General features: G+C 39.1%; 2 protein-coding genes across 2 annotated transcripts; both read right to left on the bottom strand.

Moving 5' to 3' along the window:
- Positions 1 to 16: 16 nt before the first annotated feature.
- Positions 17 to 6,238, bottom strand: LOC123511868 (splicing factor 3B subunit 6-like). The gene is made up of 4 exons (XM_045267920.1): positions 6,138 to 6,238; positions 5,022 to 5,140; positions 1,086 to 1,215; positions 17 to 753 (listed from the first exon to the last, which is right to left on the bottom strand). The coding sequence occupies exons 1-4, from the start codon at positions 6,162 to 6,164 to the stop codon at positions 652 to 654; spliced, it is 378 nt and encodes a 125-aa protein (XP_045123855.1). The 5' UTR covers positions 6,165 to 6,238; the 3' UTR covers positions 17 to 651.
- A 776-nt stretch (positions 6,239 to 7,014) lies between these two features.
- LOC123511846 (TATA box-binding protein-associated factor RNA polymerase I subunit B-like) lies at positions 7,015 to 16,858 on the bottom strand. The gene is given in 14 exon segments (XM_045267898.1): positions 7,015 to 7,431; positions 7,786 to 7,961; positions 8,353 to 8,513; positions 8,902 to 9,139; positions 9,504 to 9,736; positions 10,237 to 10,717; positions 11,133 to 11,157; positions 11,378 to 11,482; positions 11,659 to 11,829; positions 13,921 to 14,044; positions 14,406 to 14,604; positions 14,965 to 15,045; positions 15,048 to 15,205; positions 16,700 to 16,858. Coding segments are annotated over 13 exon segments (2,541 nt in total). The 5' UTR covers positions 15,178 to 15,205; positions 16,700 to 16,858.
- Between the last annotated feature and the right edge of the window lie 1,750 nt (positions 16,859 to 18,608).

Raw genomic sequence — 18,608 nt, 5'->3', positions numbered from 1 at the left:
AGAGGAAAAGATCATGGAACTTTTGTATATTTTGATATCTTAAACTAGACATTGTACAGTGGTCACTTTCCAGAAAATCTTCATACAAAAAAATCTCAACTTACGGATAAATATGACATGCTGTTTCAAAATTACATATGTAAAAAAATTATCAGCGAGTTTCATAAATTGTATGCATGGCTGCTGGATCGCTTATCAAAAAATACATAATATCCATTCACTTTCAGGAATAAGAGAACACTTTGAAATGTGTAAAACTTATCACTGCAACTGTTGACTGGTAATAACATGCTGATGGTGACTAGGCTGGATGCAGTTAAAAAAAGTATATAGGGGCAAAACTTTAAGTTAATTTACCAGCCACCTTAATAATTATCTGGCAGTTTAAGATTGAGAAAGGAATGGAATATAAAAACCAAGGAGAACTGAAATAAGTGTTGACATCCTAAGTTTGTACATTATACACAACCACTATTCAATTGTGTCCAGAAAAAATCAAGATGCCTGATAAACTAAGGACATGATATATAAAAAATAGAAATGGAGAGACAGACTGATATACCAGTGAAAAGAGGACACCAGTCTGAGAAATAGACGGATGTATGACGAGATATAAAACACCTTTACCATTCACTCACACAACGCTCAGTGCTACTTCTTAAGCTCCTCTGTGTTGATGCCATACTTGGTCTTCACTCTGTCCAGCTCAGCCTGCTTCTTTTCTGCATCCATCTTCTTGAAAGCCTTGTTAGACTGTAGGAAGGAAATAACAGATTAGAAATTAGAATGAGACTGTAGCATTCTAAGCACTAATAAAACAATATATACAAAGGAAAAAAATGGGAAACTTAATAAAAAATGAGAAGAAATAATAGTGAATGAGAGATGAAAGAAAACCAATGAACTAAGATGTCCTCATTCATGAGCTTCCATTTTCTTTTGGGATGAAAATACTGAATCTAAGGCTTAATTTTCTTTTCACAGTCTTGTTTTATGTAAGAGGACAAAATCAGCCAAGGGAAACAAAACTCATAAAACCTCCCCTCTTAAATAAGTATTACCTAATGTATTATAGAAGTGCTCACCTGGTAATAAAGGACAACAAGGTATCTGCCACACACGTTGAAGCCTGAGAGGTGGTCACACGCATTCTTGGCATCAAAAATGTCCTCAAACACAACAAATGCCGTGCCTCGAGTCTCCGGTGTGTTGCCACTAAAGAGATGACAAAATTAAAAACAAAATATTTTAATACATATTTGGTAACTATGGCTGTGGAGTCAGAAGATATTTGGAGGCAAAAATGTCCAAACCTTCTTGTTTCTAAGCATGTGCATGTGTGTGTGTGTGTGTGTGTGTGTGTGTGTGTGTGTGTGTGTGTGTGTGTGTGTGTGTGTGTATTTACCTAATTGTAACATACGGGAAAAGAGCTATGCTCGTGTTGTCCCGTCTCCATATCTATTAATGTCCAGCTTTTTCTTAAAATCATGAATATTCCTTGCGTTGACCACTTCCACGTCTAAACTATTCCATGCTTCCACCCTTCTATGAGGGAAGCTATATTTTTCACATCTCTCCTATAAGTGGCCATTTTAGTTTTTTCCCATGCCCTCTCGACATTCTTCCATTCCACATACACAGATCTTCCCTATCCATTTTTTCCATGCCAATCATCACTCTGTATATTGCTATCAGGTCTCCCTTTCTTCTGTTTTCCAGGGTTGGAAGTTGCATTCTTTTCAGTCTGTCTTCATAAGTCAAATCTCTTAAGTCAGGCACCATTTTGTTGCAGCCCTCTGTACTTTCTCTAGTTTCCTTATGTGTTTCTTAAGTTCGAGCCCACTGTATTGTTGCATATTCAAGCCTCGGTCTTATCATTGCAGTAATTATTTTCTTCATCATTTCTTCATCTAAATATACGAACGCCACTCTTATGTTCCTCAATAAGTTCAATACTTCTCCAATTATTTTGTTTATATGTCTCTCTGGCGATAGGTCATTGGTAATTGTCACCCCAAGGTCTTTTTCTTCATGACTGGTTTTTATGTCTTCATTTCCTATCTTGTACATACTCCTGATTCTTCTTTCACTCTTGCCAAACTCTATTTTCTTGCATTTTGTCGTGTTGAACTCCATTTGCCATGTACAGCTCCATTTCCATATTCTGTCCAAGTCTTCCTGGAGTAGTTCGCAATCTTTGTCACATCTCACTTTTCTTAACAATTTTGCATCGTCTGCAAATAGGTGTGTGTGTGTGTGTGTGTGTGTGTGTGTGTGTGTGTGTGTGTGTTTTAAATAGTTTTCTTTGGGTGTTTTCTGAAGTTCTTTAAAATGTTTGGTGCATTTTTTTGTTGTTGTTGTCCTTATGGGGGTATGTTAGCATTTAACATTTTTTTAATTATTATACCTAGAGATCTGAGTCGGATACACAAGAAATGAAGGAGTCAGAGTTAGAGTCATTTATTTTGATTACCAAGTTCACGACCTTTGGTAACTCTCTCTCTCTCTCTCTCACACACACACACATACACGCAATCGAGAGGCCCAGGTTCAAGTCCCGGCGCGGCGAGGCAAATGGGCAAGCCTCTTAATGTGTGGGGTGTGTTCACCTAGCAGTAAATAGGTATGGGATGCAACTCGAGGGGTTGTGGCCTCGCTTTCTCGGTGTGTGGAGTGTGTTGTGGTCTCAGTTCTACCCGAAGATCGGTCTATGAGCTCTGAGCTCACTCCGTAATGGGGAAGACTGGCTGGGTGACCAGCAGGAAACCGAGGTGAATTACACAACTTCGATTCAATACCATATAGAAGACTCCTATGGAAAATGGAACACATTGGTGGAATAAAGGGAAATATCTTAGAATGGATGACAGACTACCTAACAGATAGGGAAATGAGGACAATGATAAGAGACACCTCATCTAGTTGGAGTAGAGTTAATAGTAGTGTACCACATGGTTCAATGCTGGCACCAATTAAGTTCCAAGTGTATATTAATGATATGCAAGTGGGTCTGAGAAGTTACATAAACTTGTTTGTGGATAATACAAAACTTTTGAGAGTAGTAAGGAACATTGAAGATTGTAGGGAATTGCAGAAAGATATTAACAAGATCTGGAAGTGGAGCCAAGAGTGGAAATTAGAATTTGATATGAGGAAATGCCATGTAATGGAAATGGGTAAAAGTTATAGAAGACCTACATGGGAATACAAAATGGGAGAATAGATTATAATGAAAAATAGTGAAGAAATAGACCTGGGAGTGATTATACAAGACATCCTGACTCCAGAAAGACACATTAATGGACTATTTGCTTCAACATACAGGACACTAACTAATATCAGGATGGCGTTTCATTACATGGACAGGAGTATGATGAAAAAATCATAACTACTATGATAAGACCTAGACTTAGAATATGTAGCAGTGGTGTGGTCATTATATAAGCAGTAAGACATCAAGAGAATAGAAAGAATCCAAAGGACTGTTACAAAGATGGTGCCAGAAATAAAGGATCTTCCCTATGAAGAAAGACTGAAGGAAATGGAACTACCATCTTAGAAGGACAGATGGGAAATAGATCTAATACAGTAATTTTTTTTTTTTTTTTTTTTTTTACGGTAAGGCCTATAGGGCCTGTAGGCACACTTGAAGAGTGTATGGGAAGCGCTGTTCAGCTTCCATCCATTAGTGGCGCAGGCAATTTTATTTATAGTGGTACCCATATTAGGGCCCATATCACCACCCAAGCTCATCTTGAGTGTAACCACCTAGAACCTGGGTATCATGGTGATATGTAGGTAACTTTAAACCACTCGACAAATGGCAAAGTGTTTTAAGGCTGTAAGTGGTGGGATTCGAACCTACGCGTGGACGTCTGCCCGATCCCACGCTCACCACCTTATCCACTATGCCACCGCCTCCCTAGATGATGATGTTTAAGTTAGTAAACCATATGGAAAAGATAGATAGACAAGACCTGGCATCACTGATGGAGGATGGAGGTAGGCAAACAAGAGGACACTCCAAGAAGATCAAGAAAAGTCAGTGTTTAAGAAACATTGAAAAGTTTAGTTTTCCACAAAGGACAGTGGATATTTGGAACAGACTGAGTGAAGAGATTGTAACAGAAGAAAGTGTGCACAAATCTAAGGAAAAGTTGGATAAATATAGACATGGAGACAGGTCACTGAGTCCTTTTCGAACCCTGTAATATATAAATAGGTAAATACAACTAGGTAAATACACACACACACACACACACACACACACACACACACACACACACACACACGAGCATAAAGCCCAGGCCCTGTAAAACTACAACTAGGTAAATACACACACACACACACACACACACACACACACACAGTTGTTAGTTTCACAGCAACCGTATTACATAAAGTCTTAAGTCAGTACAAGCTCATCGTAATGTACATGCAATCAGTTTATGAATCCACAAAGCTGCAAGTAAATTCATCTTATACTTTTCTTAATTTACAATTGCAGAATTCACATTTATGAGAAAAAAATGAAAATTGTAGAAAAAGAATATATGGGAAAATAAACTCACTGCTGGTCTGATTTGAGAATGAGAGAATTAGCAAACATAACTAACCTATAAACCAAGATTCACCTAAACTTTCCTTGTGTATATTGAATTTACACTAAATAAATTTGACTTATACTGTATGGAACAAAATGATAAAGTTCCATGGCACAAAATAACACAGTAACACCTTCAATACCATGACATGTTCCCATATTCATTCTGCTTACTATTTGGTGATCTTATACAGCTTTATAATCTTATGTAGGGGATTAAAATAGTGAAGACTGTGGCCATCAATTTGCTGATCTCCACAGACCCTTTCTAATGTTAATAAAATGGTCTAATAGTACACAAATCACAAGGTAAAAATGTGTCCCAGTACTGAAGAGGTTAAATTACTCATCTCCAAGGATATGGAATGATAAAACAACCAAGATGTCAACAGTTCAAGACAAGGCTGGGCAGACTCACACTCTGATCTGTCTGATGGCTCCGTACTTCCCGAAGATGTCGTACATTTCCTCACCGGTGATCTTGTATGGCAAGTTACGCACATACAGGATGCGGTTCACTTCAGGGGGCAGCCGAACCTTGGGAGAGAAATGAAAGATGGAAAATTACTTCAGAAATAAAAAAATACCATCAAATTTGAGAGTAAAGTCATTCGATATTATAATTTCTACACTCCATGAAATATATTGTTAATCCTTTCACTCCAAGAATGGTGGGAAAATAATCTTTGCAAGAAGAAAATGAGAAAAAAACAACAACTATTTTTTACTTCTTCAGGGGTGGAAAACTATTTACCGAGATGAATAGAAAAATAGGGATCCATAGATTTACAGATAGTCATGTGGGAAAAAAAAAAAAAAAAGGATAAAATAAATTAGGGTTTGGTGAGTAACTGCAGGGGAGTGAGGGGCAGCTCCACCCTCAGCTAGGTTATACTGCAAGATTATTACCTCTGATCATCACTACATGTAGCAGACACAACCACAAATGTTTTTTTTTTTTTAAATATTACACGTTTTTTGGTAAATGATGACATTTTGCCCCTTAGATTTTTTTTGAATTGCCAAAAAATTGTCAATCTTAGCTTTATCTACGCGATAAACTCGTTTTCTCTCAGTCCCCGAGCTTGCTGTTCTTGGGGATGAGACTGGTAAGGATAGGGAGGAAGGAGTTGTGGTAGATATTTATCAAAATAAATCTAATCTAAAATGAACTCTTGATTTTCAAAAGCATCAATACGAGTCTGTAATAGCCGGCCCAGGAAACAAAAACTGCATTAACGCAAAGTACAGTGAGCACACTGGCACATGTCGTGGTGCCATGTGCTGGGCTGCTGACAAGGGCTGACAGTATACACACAGAGACAGCCCATCCCTGTGTGTGCACCTGTGATGAAATAAACCTAACTTAGCACCAGCGTTGCCCCGCAGCCCGCCCTGGACATGCCTGACTTGGGGTTACAGGCTACAGGCTTCAAACTGGCCACTCTCAAAGGCTTCAGAATGACATGAGGAACTGTCACAGCCGTGGAACACAAGGTCCGACGTTTAAAACAGGTAAAATTCGATTACTTACATGTGTCCGCTTCTGTGCTAACGCCATCTTTGTTTTGTTTTGGTGAGGCAGAGGGAATGTGAATGTAAAGCTGTGTGCTACGTTTTCACTGTGACAGACACCTCGATCTACGGCAACGAAAAAAAAAAGTATAAAAGGCTCAATGAAGTTACTGAGCAGTATAAGAAAAAAAAATTACAACATAAGTGTCTGAAACATTCTTTATATTACAAAATTTATAATTTGATAATAACTAGACATATAAACGTACACTTTCGCTGAAATATCTTCTTTAAAGGGAATATACACTGTCAATTTAAAGTATGTCATCAGATTAATAATTATCGTTTTGTTAACATATTCTTTTCTCGACGAATGTTCCTCGCTCACTCTCTTTCCTCTCGCCGGCTTCACTCTGGCCTCTCTGAGTCCCTCTTCCTATTATGTACTGCTTATATCGTATAATTAATAGTGATAGATAAATGTTTAAAATCTCCCCTCAAATTTTCCTTACGTGCACTGAACAATTAATAGAAATCTCCCTTTCAGCATGACCATCTCTTTCTCTGATGTTTGACAGATTTGCTCTCTGGTCTCTACAATAAGGCGGTACACATGACACACAGGCAAGGTTGATGACACCCGTACTGATGCTGCCACCTCACACTGCCTGCACTGCTTCAAATACAAACACCTGTGCCCATCACACCTGCTGTACCCGGATCATGACACCCCTTGATGATAAAGCCTCAGGGAAATGTGTCTTCCACCTTGATGATAAACCCTCAAGGAATGTGTTTTAGAGTATCAGAAAGAAACAAATATGTACTACACTTTTTCAGCTGTACATTCTTCAGAGTAGATGAAAGATATAAGAAAGGGTATGAACACAGTCATGTCACTTATAAGTTTTCTTTATTCTTGCCTGCATCAAAAACACAAGTGACAACAACTGGATCTTTGGCACCTCACACACATGACTGCCAACACCCACCAGCCACTGGAAGCTTGGTGGCAGGGTGGGCAATACCCCGATCCAGGAAATCTTATTCCTCCGATTGACTCTCCACAATTTCTTTAGAGGATTTGGGATGAAGAATTCCTGTGTTTTATTTGCTTCCTTGTCCCTCCTGCCTCCAGCATCACGGCCAACAATGTGGAAATGACACAAAGTTTCGTTTCTTTTCTTCTCTTTAGAAAACACCAGTTCAGTCTTGACGCCACACTTGTACAGTTCGTCAGCGAAGTATTCCATCTCACAAAACCAGTTCAGGTTATGAGTGGCAAAAGATTCCTTTGCCAGTTCCTCAGCAATCTAAAAGAAACAAAGATGATGAACTAATTAATGACCTGTGACCTTTTTGATCAAGTTAAATACTACATGAAGACTTGAAAAGACTTAAAAAATTACTATTCTTTCTGATGAATGATTTTGATAGGTCAGCACACTGATCTTACCACTACTGTACTCTTAAAGAAAAACAAACTTATTAACACCAACTAATTAATCAAGACTGTTTACAATAATGCTTTCATGCAGTTGTCTATTGAGATTTTCTATAATAAAGTTCATAATAATTTTCTCCTCTCCACTGGGTCAGACCATCTCTATAAGCACTGAACAGATGACCTCTGATGAACAAGACACAAGGCAGCAGTGAACATTAACCTTAGTGTACTTGTGCATTTCTGCTTCAACGGCACCATTCCTCTGGGTGAGCTGCTCAATGATGCTGCGGAGAGGCTGACGTGAGGCTGGGAAGGGTGGGGGCTGCATGATTACCTCCTCCAGCGAGAGGCCCTGCTGCCTAAGGAGTGTCTCTGTAAGGTTCTGCATCTCTGTCTCTGGGGATGTGAAGGAGAGGATTACTGTGAGAGAGAGAGAGAGAGAGAGAGAGAGAGAGAGAGAGAGAGAGAGAGAGAGAGAGAGAGAGAGAGAGAGAGAGAGAGAGAGAGAGAGAGAGAGAGAGAGAGAGAGAGAGAGAGAGAGAGAGAGAGAGAGAGAGAGAGAGAGAGAGAGAGAGAGAGAGAGAGAGAGAAAATCTTGATATATATATATATATATATATATATATATATATATATATATATATATATATATATATATATATATTTTTTATTTTCAATATATACATTACATACAAGAGGACTCCAGTGATCTGCTATAGTATACTACGAGTACATATATGAAGAGCATGAATATATGAGTCATCACACAAGATGGCTGCAGACTTACTTTTTGTCCATGAGGTGCGAGGAATCCTCCACATGTTTTCCCTCCAGAAGAACTTTGTGTAGAGAGAGACATTGAAGAAGCGCATGTCACGGAGCTCCTGCCAGTGGAAGGCTGTAGGGGCATCCACCTGGCTGCACAACCACACCAGGCAAGAGATGTGTCTGCAGAAGAGGAAATACATTCAACACTCAGGTAGGAAGGTCATGCAGTGAAGGAATGCACTAGTGGACTGCAGCACCAGCCAAGACTACCTCACTGCCTCACACACACACTCACACATTTGCTGTGAGGGCTGTTACTGTGTTTAGTGGTGAAACTGCTACAATTTCCCATTAAATTGTTGAAATAATACATTCTATATGTAATGATAATATTCTTACTCATTTTTGCCCTTCTGTTTTTGTTACCCTTGACCAGCAATGCTCTTACATAAAAAGTACTGCATTCCCTAACCCTCAAGCACAATACTACATAATAGACATATACATTCAATGTGCAATTCATAAAGGTCATCCAATCAACAAGAATCATCCTGAAAACCCATCATACTTCTGCCAGTCCTGCCAGGAGAAGGGAACAACTGGGGTGTGGCGTGGCATCTTGTCTCTGATTGCCTTAGCAGCAGAGGACAGCACAACCTCCGTTTTGGTGTCCAGGCCACAGAACACCTTCAGTGTCAGAATGATGGATGCCATTGCCAGGCTTTCAACAGGAGGTATAACCAGACTCATATTTTGTGTTTCATCCATCAGTTCAATTAACCTCTCTGCAACAATTACAACTTGATCTGGAAAAAAAAAATATTGTGAACAACAGCACATACATTTGGTTTCCATCCACCTGTATAAATGAATCGCAAGCAGCAGGAGAGACAAAACACCTGTGCAAAGACTGGAACACTTTCCTTCACCACTATTGTCAGGAAGCTCTTGTTTAAGTTCCACAGGTTAACAATGGTCTTTTTATGGCTCTATACAAAGATTAATAAGATTATCATCAATAAAAAATGATCAAAAAGGAGGAACACTCTTGACCACCTGTTAATCAACTCTATGGCCTTTAGAAATAGTCATGGAAAGAGAACAAATTATTTCTGGAAACAGGCCCAACTCTCCCGGCCACAACCTTCATATTTGCCAAGATCTACTCACCGGGCAGGTTCAACAGCTTAACAAACTTCCTCACAATGCATCCCACGGGAGGTAGAGGTACATATTGGATGCTGAGGAAAGTTGCCAGCCGCCCAGTGATGGCCTGCACCTCCTGGGCATCAGGGAGCTTCTTGCAGTCCCTCAGCATGATGAGGTCATAAAAACTTAACTCCATGCCTGGCTGAAGGAGGTAAGGTGCTGAGAAATAGGGAATGTGGCCCTCTCGACACCACCTGCCAGAAAGGGAAATACAACATTTACCCTCCATGGAATGTCAAGTGCTTCATTGAGGAAATTATTCATTGACCACAGAAGAAAAAATGCAAACATCAAATATAAGAAATGGATGAAGCACATAATCATGCTATGGTTGCCTAGATAAAGAAATTCTATCTAAAACAAATAAAGAAAAGTAAGTGTATGAAAAAAACTGGTAACAAACCTATCTCATAAACTGAACTGGATCAGGAATGTGTCTGTATGAACAAATGCATCTGTATTGTCTTCATTTAACATATGATGTAAGTTAATGTATCATGTAATAAATATTCACCATCATCATCTTATTCATCAATAACACAATTCATATGTATAAATTGCACCAACCCTTGGTTTACTATAAATGAAAAAATAACAATGAAAACAAGATCTTTCATAACAAGGAAGGCATGTTTTGAAAAGAAAGGACAAACAAACCAAAGTAAACCAGAGAGAGCAATTGCTGTGTGTTCACCTGATGATGTCTGAGAGTAGTATGTCGTCCTCCGCCAACAGTACGGCCAGGTACAAGATGCCCAGTAGCTTTGAGAACCGCATGATGAAGGGCAGTCTGGAGGCACGGTACATAGACATCTCATCGGAAGCCTTCGCCGCCATCTTGTACAGGAAGTTATAGTTACGCTTCTTACTCTTTGAACTCCTCACTTGTTTTCTCTTTCCTTTTCCCTTCTTTGTACTTTGTGGCTCAGACTCAAGACTGTTTGTTGATACTGTCTCAAAGCTGTGATAATCCTCACCACTATAATTCTCTTCCATTCTCTCACTCTCCACTTCTCCATTTTCCTGGTGCTGTCTTCCCTCTGAGTCTGAGCCATATATGTGGGTGGATCGCCTTATCCAGTTCCTGACCACATCGTCACGCCGAATCTGTTTTCTGGAAGTGAGACAACAGATACCATAGATGCACATGTAGCACAATCTCTTATAAAACAGATCTACACAAGGTATGAATGACCATTAAAACACGCAAAAGCATACTTCAATGTCCACTTCCAAAGAGCACTTAAGGAAAAATGAACCATGATGTACATCTGCAAATACATTTTTTGTTACCTACAAAATTTACAGCAATGAATACTGGCACAGCAGCTGTGATGACCTGTGGAGCTTTGAACTTCTTCCTGTCTCTCCACTAACTAGTCCTGACTGTGGGCTGTTTATCAGAACTAAGTAACATCCAGTGTTTGTAGCCTGAATAACATCCCATACTACTATCCCATTAATGTGAACACAGATGTTTTTAGTTCATTCTGTGAAGCATACAATGGTTCATACTATTGTCATATAATATATTGGTTCAAAATTCCCCAGTGATTGGCAACTTGGCACAGGCACAGCAGGGCTGCCAACCTTGCACCATATTACACAGGTTATACTAGAAATCACGTGTGCTGAGTCAGACTGTATCATTCTGTAAAAGTATTATTTTTTATTTGTGTATAGTTGGAGTAGGTTAAGGGAAGGTAAACTACCAAGAAGCTGGTGAGATAATATACTAATTGATAAAGACTGAAAACTTTGATGAAGCAAGATGAACAAGAACAGTTACAAGCAGACATCAATAGTATTCCTGCTCTAAATCCTGCCATTCATACCTTGGTACCACAGGCATCATCTATTTCTGTCTCCAGCTCACTGTCCAAGGTCCCAAAGTGACTCTTCTCGTCCACTAGAGAGGTGAACTCACTTCCGGCTGAAGTCTGTAATATAATTTTGAAACTAAAGCTATATGTTCCCTTAAATTGAAATCAACATTTTAAATCATACTAGGGTGTTTTTAAAGCAATTCAAAATTATAGATGATGGTCACTTCATGTGTTGAAATAAATGTTGCAATATAGTAATTCAGTATCCCATAACAAACAACCTTACTTACATTCATTCTTGACTCTCCAGCTTGAGATGGAGTATAGGAGGAGCCAGAATTTGAAAGCAAAGAAGCTTCAAACTCATTCAGTGACTTGCTTAGTTCATTGGCAAGTGTGGTGTCCATGAAGCTTGAGTCCTGCTTCTTGTACATAGCATTCTTAATTTTCTTCATCTCAATCTGTTCACATAGAAAAGATAGAAGTAGAATTTTCTTGCTTTCAATTTTCTGGTAATAGTTACATGATGCTACAACTATCACATAAATCAACTAACTAACTAACTAACTAACTAACTAACTAACTAACTATATATATATATATATATATATATATATATATATATATATATATATATATATATATATATATATATATATATATATATATATATATATATATATATATATATATATATATATATATATATATATATATATATATATATATATATATATATATATATATATATATATATAACATTTCATATTGTTTAACCGCTACTCATTAAAGGGCTTTGCATGTGTGTGTGTGTGTGTGTGTGTGTGTGTGTGTGTGTGTGTGTGTGTGTGTGTGTGTGTGTGTGTGTGTGTGTGTGTGTGTGTGTGTGTGTGTGTGTGTGTGTGTGTGTGTGTGTGTGTGTGTGTGTGTGTTTGTGTATTTACCTAGTTGTAGTTTTACAGGGCCTGGGCTTTATGCTCGTGTGGTCCCGTCTCCATATCTACACTTATCCAATTTTTCTTTAAAACTATGTACACTCTTTGCTGACACCACTTCCTCACTCAAACTGTTCCAAGTCTCAACACATCTTTGCGGGAAACTAAATTTTTAACATCTCTCAGACATCGTCCCTTCCTTAGTTTCTTACTATGCGATCTTGTGCTTCTAAAGTCATATTCTTCTCTCAGGATCAGTTTCTCATTATCCACTTCATCCATTCCGTTAATCAATTTATAAACTTGTATCAGATCCCTCTCTCTTCTCTGCTCCAAGGTTGGTAGATCCATTGCCTTTAGTCTCTCCTCATATGCCATCCCTTTAAATTCTGGAACCATTCTTGTAGCCATTTTTTGTAGTCTCTAATTTTCTTATGTGTTTCTTTTTATGGGGAGTCCACACAACTCCTGCATATTCCAATCTAGGTCTTATTTTAGTACTTATCAATTTCTTCATCATTTCCTTGTCCATATAGTGAAATGCTACTCCAATATTCCTTAGCAAATTATACGCTCTCTGAAAATTCTATCAATATGGCTAACCGGTTGATTATTTTCTTCCATTGTCACTCCCAAGTCCTTTTCCTTTTTTACTTTTTCTAGTTCTACTCCATCTCCCATCTTATAGATTCCCACTGGTCGTCTTTCACTTTTTCCCATTTCCATGACATGGCTTTTGTCCACATTGAATTCCATCTCCCATTTTTTGCTCCATTTCCAGATCTTGTTTAAGTCTTCCTGTAGTATTTCACAATCCTCTTTTTGTTTAGTGACTCTGCACATGTGTGTGTGTGTGTGTGTGTTTTGAGCATAACGTGTATATGCTGGTTAACACAGCTTGCCATTAAGGAAGGTGCAAGTTCCAGAACAGATGGGCAGGCCTCTCCATGTGTAGCCTCTGTTCACCAGCACCAGGTAGGTAAAGGATGTAGGGAGATGCTGTGGCCTTGCTGTCCCAGTGTGGTGTGGGAGTGTCTCAATCCTACTTAACCCCTTCAGTACAATGATGCATTTTCATATTCATTCTGCTTACTATTTTTGGTGATATTATGCAGCTTCAGAAACTTGTGTGGGGATTGAAATAGTGAAGACTCTGGCCAGTAATCTTCTGACCTTCACAGATCCTTCCTAATGTAAATATAATTGTCTAATCGTACCCAAAATTAATGGCAATAAGATATCTCAGTACTGAAGGAGCTAAACATTGATTACTAGCAACTCTAAGCTCTCTGTATCAGAATGACTAACTCTATCATAAAATAGCAGACGACTGAATGAATAAAACACCTACATATCAACAAACACACACACACACACACACACACACACACACACACACACACACACACAATGCATTCAGCAATGAGGCATCTGTTAAAAATTAAAACTAAAACAAATAAATAAAACAAAAAATAAGAAGAATAAAATTACAAAATCAAAGAAAATCAAAGCCAAAACTAAATCCTCCACCACTTGGCTCTGCATGACTTTCACCTCAACTGTTGGATTTGTTTTAACTTTTAGTCAAAAGTGAGATGAATTTACAAGATGCCATACCTTGTCTCTTATTTTGTCCAGTTTGGTGGGTGCAACTTTTTTCTTCTTCCTCCTGCGGAGGGAATAAGAGTGAAGCGACCGGCTGGACACAGACTCCGCCTTCTCATAGATGAGCTTCTTGTCTCTGGTGGTGAACAACACAACAAACACTGGTCATTAAACTCCATGACAAAAATATTCAACATTACATTTACTATTTTCTCTCAGGGATGCAATACCACTCCACTCGTGACATTACATCTCTTCACTTTAATGTCATTAATGGCATGTAAATATTTACTTGATAGTATCAATCCTTAAACTTGACCTAAGCTTTAGTGTATCTCACAAGCCTGCCAATTACATTGTTAAAGATCCTCAGTCAATGTATCTTACAACAAGCCGAACTTTTGACTTCATTTCACAACAAATGGGACTTTTTAATCTATCTCACCACAAACATGTCTTTACTTTAGCTCACAACACACTGAAATTTTCAAAGTTACCTGTTATTCTTTAAAGATGAATGGGGAAATGATTCTGTTTGTTTGAAGGCAATGCCAATGCGCTGCAGATAAGCGACCCAAAGCTTGAAGGTTATTGCCTCTACTTTAGGCGACGCCCCAAGCTTGAGCAGCGCCTTGGTCCACTCATATAGGATGATGTTGTATGCCTCATAGGTCGTCCAGTTGTTCAGCTTTTCCTCTAAGATGAAGCAAACATAAAAAAAATATAGTTATTCTTTAGATTCAATACAGTAAGATGACAGAGATTACGAAAAAAATAATTCAGCAAAATACCATGCATGCTCTGCCATTCTCTGGGCCATAAGATTTATGATCCATTTTCCCTCACCTTCTGATTTGACCTCCCTATGCACTTTCTAGCCTTTTTTTTTTATTGACTAAGTTTTGCTGCTTATTGATCTTATTAGGCCAGTGTATTGGTCGGGGAGACCTTTCAGTTTTCTACCTGTTGATTTACCCAAGAATGACATAAAAAGGAAATGTCATTCAGGTAAGAACCACAATCAGTGCTAGACTCAAAGCATCCAACACCACATACCAGGGGGAGGTCTGTGAGCAGCATCCTCATCCTCGGGGTCCTGCAGGCGAGTGGCGAGCAGGCGGGAGCGCTCCACCTCCCAATGTTCTCCTGACTCAGCAGCTCAATGAAGTGCTCCTCCTGCTGGCCACACTGGTCACACACCTTCATACCTTGGGCCATGGTGAAGGACTCGCCCCCACACACTCGGCACTGCGGCTTCTGTCCCGGCATCTCTCAACTTGGAATACTTATAACTGATCTGAAAAAATAACCTTCATTTGTATTGCTTGCTGGTGAAAAGAACTTGAATTATTTTCACTCACAAATAAGACTTCCTAGTAAATTTAACAGTTCTAATTTCAAACTAACAAGACATTTTTGCCCAACTCAGTTTTTATTTGTTGTATAAGGCACACAGCAATCATATAATGGTATTTGCCATCATCACACCACCACCACTAGATATTTCTGTACACACCACCACACCCTTACAATCAGTTGATGTATGGTGATGGTGTTGGCATCCCTTGAAGGTGCTAAACACCATGCCACCACTGAAGACTGAAGGACAATGAGCATCACAGAAAACTTTCCTTTACTGTTGTTAATATTTTTGCTAATGAGCCTTATAAGAATCATTATACACAGAAAAAAAAAAAATTTTGTAATCTCTAGATTATGGAACTATTTAAGGGGCTGCAGTACAAATATAAACATAAAAGTTGTCGAGACTAAGGATAGAATTATAGCAATGAACAAATAGATTCCCTTTGCTGCTTCTATGCTCAGCTCTGTCATAAGTGCACTGAGTCACCATCCCCAATCTTCTGCTGTGCTTGTCCTTGCCTGGATTCCTGCACATTTATCAGCCTGGTGGTTGTACCTTTTCAGCCATGCCACAGGGTAAGCTATAAGTCCCAAGGCCAGCAAGATCAGAATCGTGTGGCTGTTAACCACCCGTGTTCCTTCTCCGAAGCACATAGTTGTGCCTACTCTGCTGCACCGTGTGAGATCGGAGGATGGTTTGTTATGTTGGTCAGGTGGGAGGCACACCAGCTAAGAATACTTATCACACTACAATAAATTGAACCATCTTATACCATCATAAGTAAAAGTACAGAATAAGACCTCCCCCTTTTCCTCCATTCCACCCCCTCACCTGCCCCAGCAAGCTTGGGCAACTGTGGGGAATCAGGGGTTTTGGGGGGAGCAAAAAGAGGCATGATATGGCACTCCCCCAAAAAAATCTAAGGACAAAACAGCCGTTTTTAAGAAAAATTCGAAAATATAAAAATTAATGGATAATTTTCGCAGAAATTATCCTAACCTAACATAACAACTTGCTAGTCTGGGGGCTGCGTCCCCTGGACCCCACCCTAAACTATCTTAACCTAACCTATATACCTTCATACATGACTGATCATTGTGGACTTAGATTCTGTAGGCACCAGAGGTATGGCCTTACAAGAGCCGTCCCCACATTAAAAACATCACAGACACGTTGTATAGCAGGTACTCTATCACCTTGCATGGTTGTTTCAATGATTAGAAAGAAGGTGCCATTCTTTACTTTTTCCCCATCACATCAAAGACAGTTCCTGCCGATCGGCAAAATCATCATAAGGTATCACAGACCATATATTTACTTCACCTAACCCTGAACCTTTTCACTCGTTACACCGCTGCATGGGAATGATACGCTTTCGTAAACACCACAGAATACTGAGCACCACGACTCCACGAGTACCTTTACCTCACACCGAGGAATGATGATGCAGTCTGGCCTGCCACAACAACAATGCCACTGTTCCAGCCTGCCAGCGCGCCACGAGGATCGCCGCGCTCAGGTTTGTTTTGGCGCGGTCAGCTGATGTTGCAGCTGTTCTGCGAAATACTTGAGCTGTGAGTGCTAATTACCTTGCGAGTTAGCCTTCTGCGCATGGGCATCCCAAGGCGCAACTTATTTCGCGTGTAGATCATGGGAAATTATTGACCCTGCGATTTATACATAAATTTTATATATAAATAAATAAATAAACAAATAAATAAATAAATAAAATAAATAAAATAAATAAATAAATAGATAAATAAATAAATAAATAAATATATATATATATATATATATATATATATATATATATATATATATATATATATATATATATATATATATATATATATATATATATATATATATATATATATATATATATATATATATATATAGTGCACAGAAACTTGCTGACTTGAAAGGTTAATAAAAACCAAAATAGTAAAGATATTGTTATAATTCGTTTCACATCTCATCTTTCATTCTCTGAATTTATTTATTAAACGGTTTTAAAGATGATTTTAATGCCCTCCGAAATGCATGTGAAGCGCTCCGTGAAAACCTGCCTCACGACGCTCTCGTGTTCTTTAGTGAAGAAGCTCATTTTCACATTTCTGGCTGTGTGAACAAGCAAAACATGCGTTATTGGAGCGCTAACAATCCACGTAAACTTCACCAGGGGTCACTCCATTGTGAACGTGTCACTGTGTGGTGTGCAATTTCAAGAGTAGGGATAATTGGTCCTTAATTTATCGAAGAAAATGAAGGTACTGTTACGGTGAATGCAGTTCGCTACAGGGAGATGATGGCGACATTTTTTCTCCCAAACCTGGAAGAAATTGACATTGGTAATGTATGGTTCCAACAAGATGGAGCCACGGCACACAGCGCGAAGGTCAATGGAACTTTTGAGGGAGCATTTTCCCGAGCGTCTCATATCCTTGAGAGGCGATCTTCCGTGGCCTGTGCGCTCGCCTGATTTGGCTCCATGTGATTTTTTTTTTTATGGGGTTACCTCAAATCCGTCGTCTATGCTGACCGCCCACGGACCCTACTTCATCTAAACTTTAGATTCTAAAGGACAACATTCGCCGAGCCATCGCCGACATACCCGTCGATATGCTCGAAAGAGTTGAACAAAACTTCAAGAATCGGGTAGCTCAGTGCATTGACAATGGAGGCTGTCACTTGGCCGATGTCATCTTTAAAACCGCTTAATAAATAAATTCAGAGAATGTAAGATGAGATGTGAAACGAATTATAACAATATCTCTACTATTTTGGTTTTTATTAACCTTTCAAATCAGCAAGTTCCTGTGCCGCACCCTGTGTGTGTGTGTGTGTGTGTGTATATATATATATATATATATATATATATATATATATATATATATATATATATATATATATATATATATATATATATATATGTGTGTGTGTGTGTGTGTGTGTGTGTAATTCACTGTTTGATCTGCTGCAGTCTCTGACGAGACAGCCAAACGGTACCCTACGGAACGAGCTCAGAGCTCATTATTTCCGATCTTCGGATAGGTCTGAGACCAGGCACACACCACACACCGGGACAACAAGGTCACAACTCCTCGATTTACATCCCGTACCTACTCACTGCTAGATGAACAGGGGCTACACGTGAAAGGAGACACACCAAATACCTCCACCCGGCCGGGGAATCGAACTCCGGTCCTCTGGCTTGTGAAGCCAGTGCTCTAACCACTGAGCTACCGGCCCGTGTGTGTGTGTGTGTGTGTGTTATTCACCACGGTGGTTTGCTGGTCACCCAGCCACCTTTTCCCCTACGGGTCGGAGAGAG

The sequence above is a fragment of the Portunus trituberculatus genome, chromosome 32, assembly GCF_017591435.1.
Source record: "Portunus trituberculatus isolate SZX2019 chromosome 32, ASM1759143v1, whole genome shotgun sequence".
In the NCBI taxonomy this organism is placed as follows: domain Eukaryota; kingdom Metazoa; phylum Arthropoda; class Malacostraca; order Decapoda; family Portunidae; genus Portunus; species Portunus trituberculatus.
Note: the sequence above shows the minus strand (reverse complement) of the source record. Positions and strands in the feature narration are given on the sequence as shown.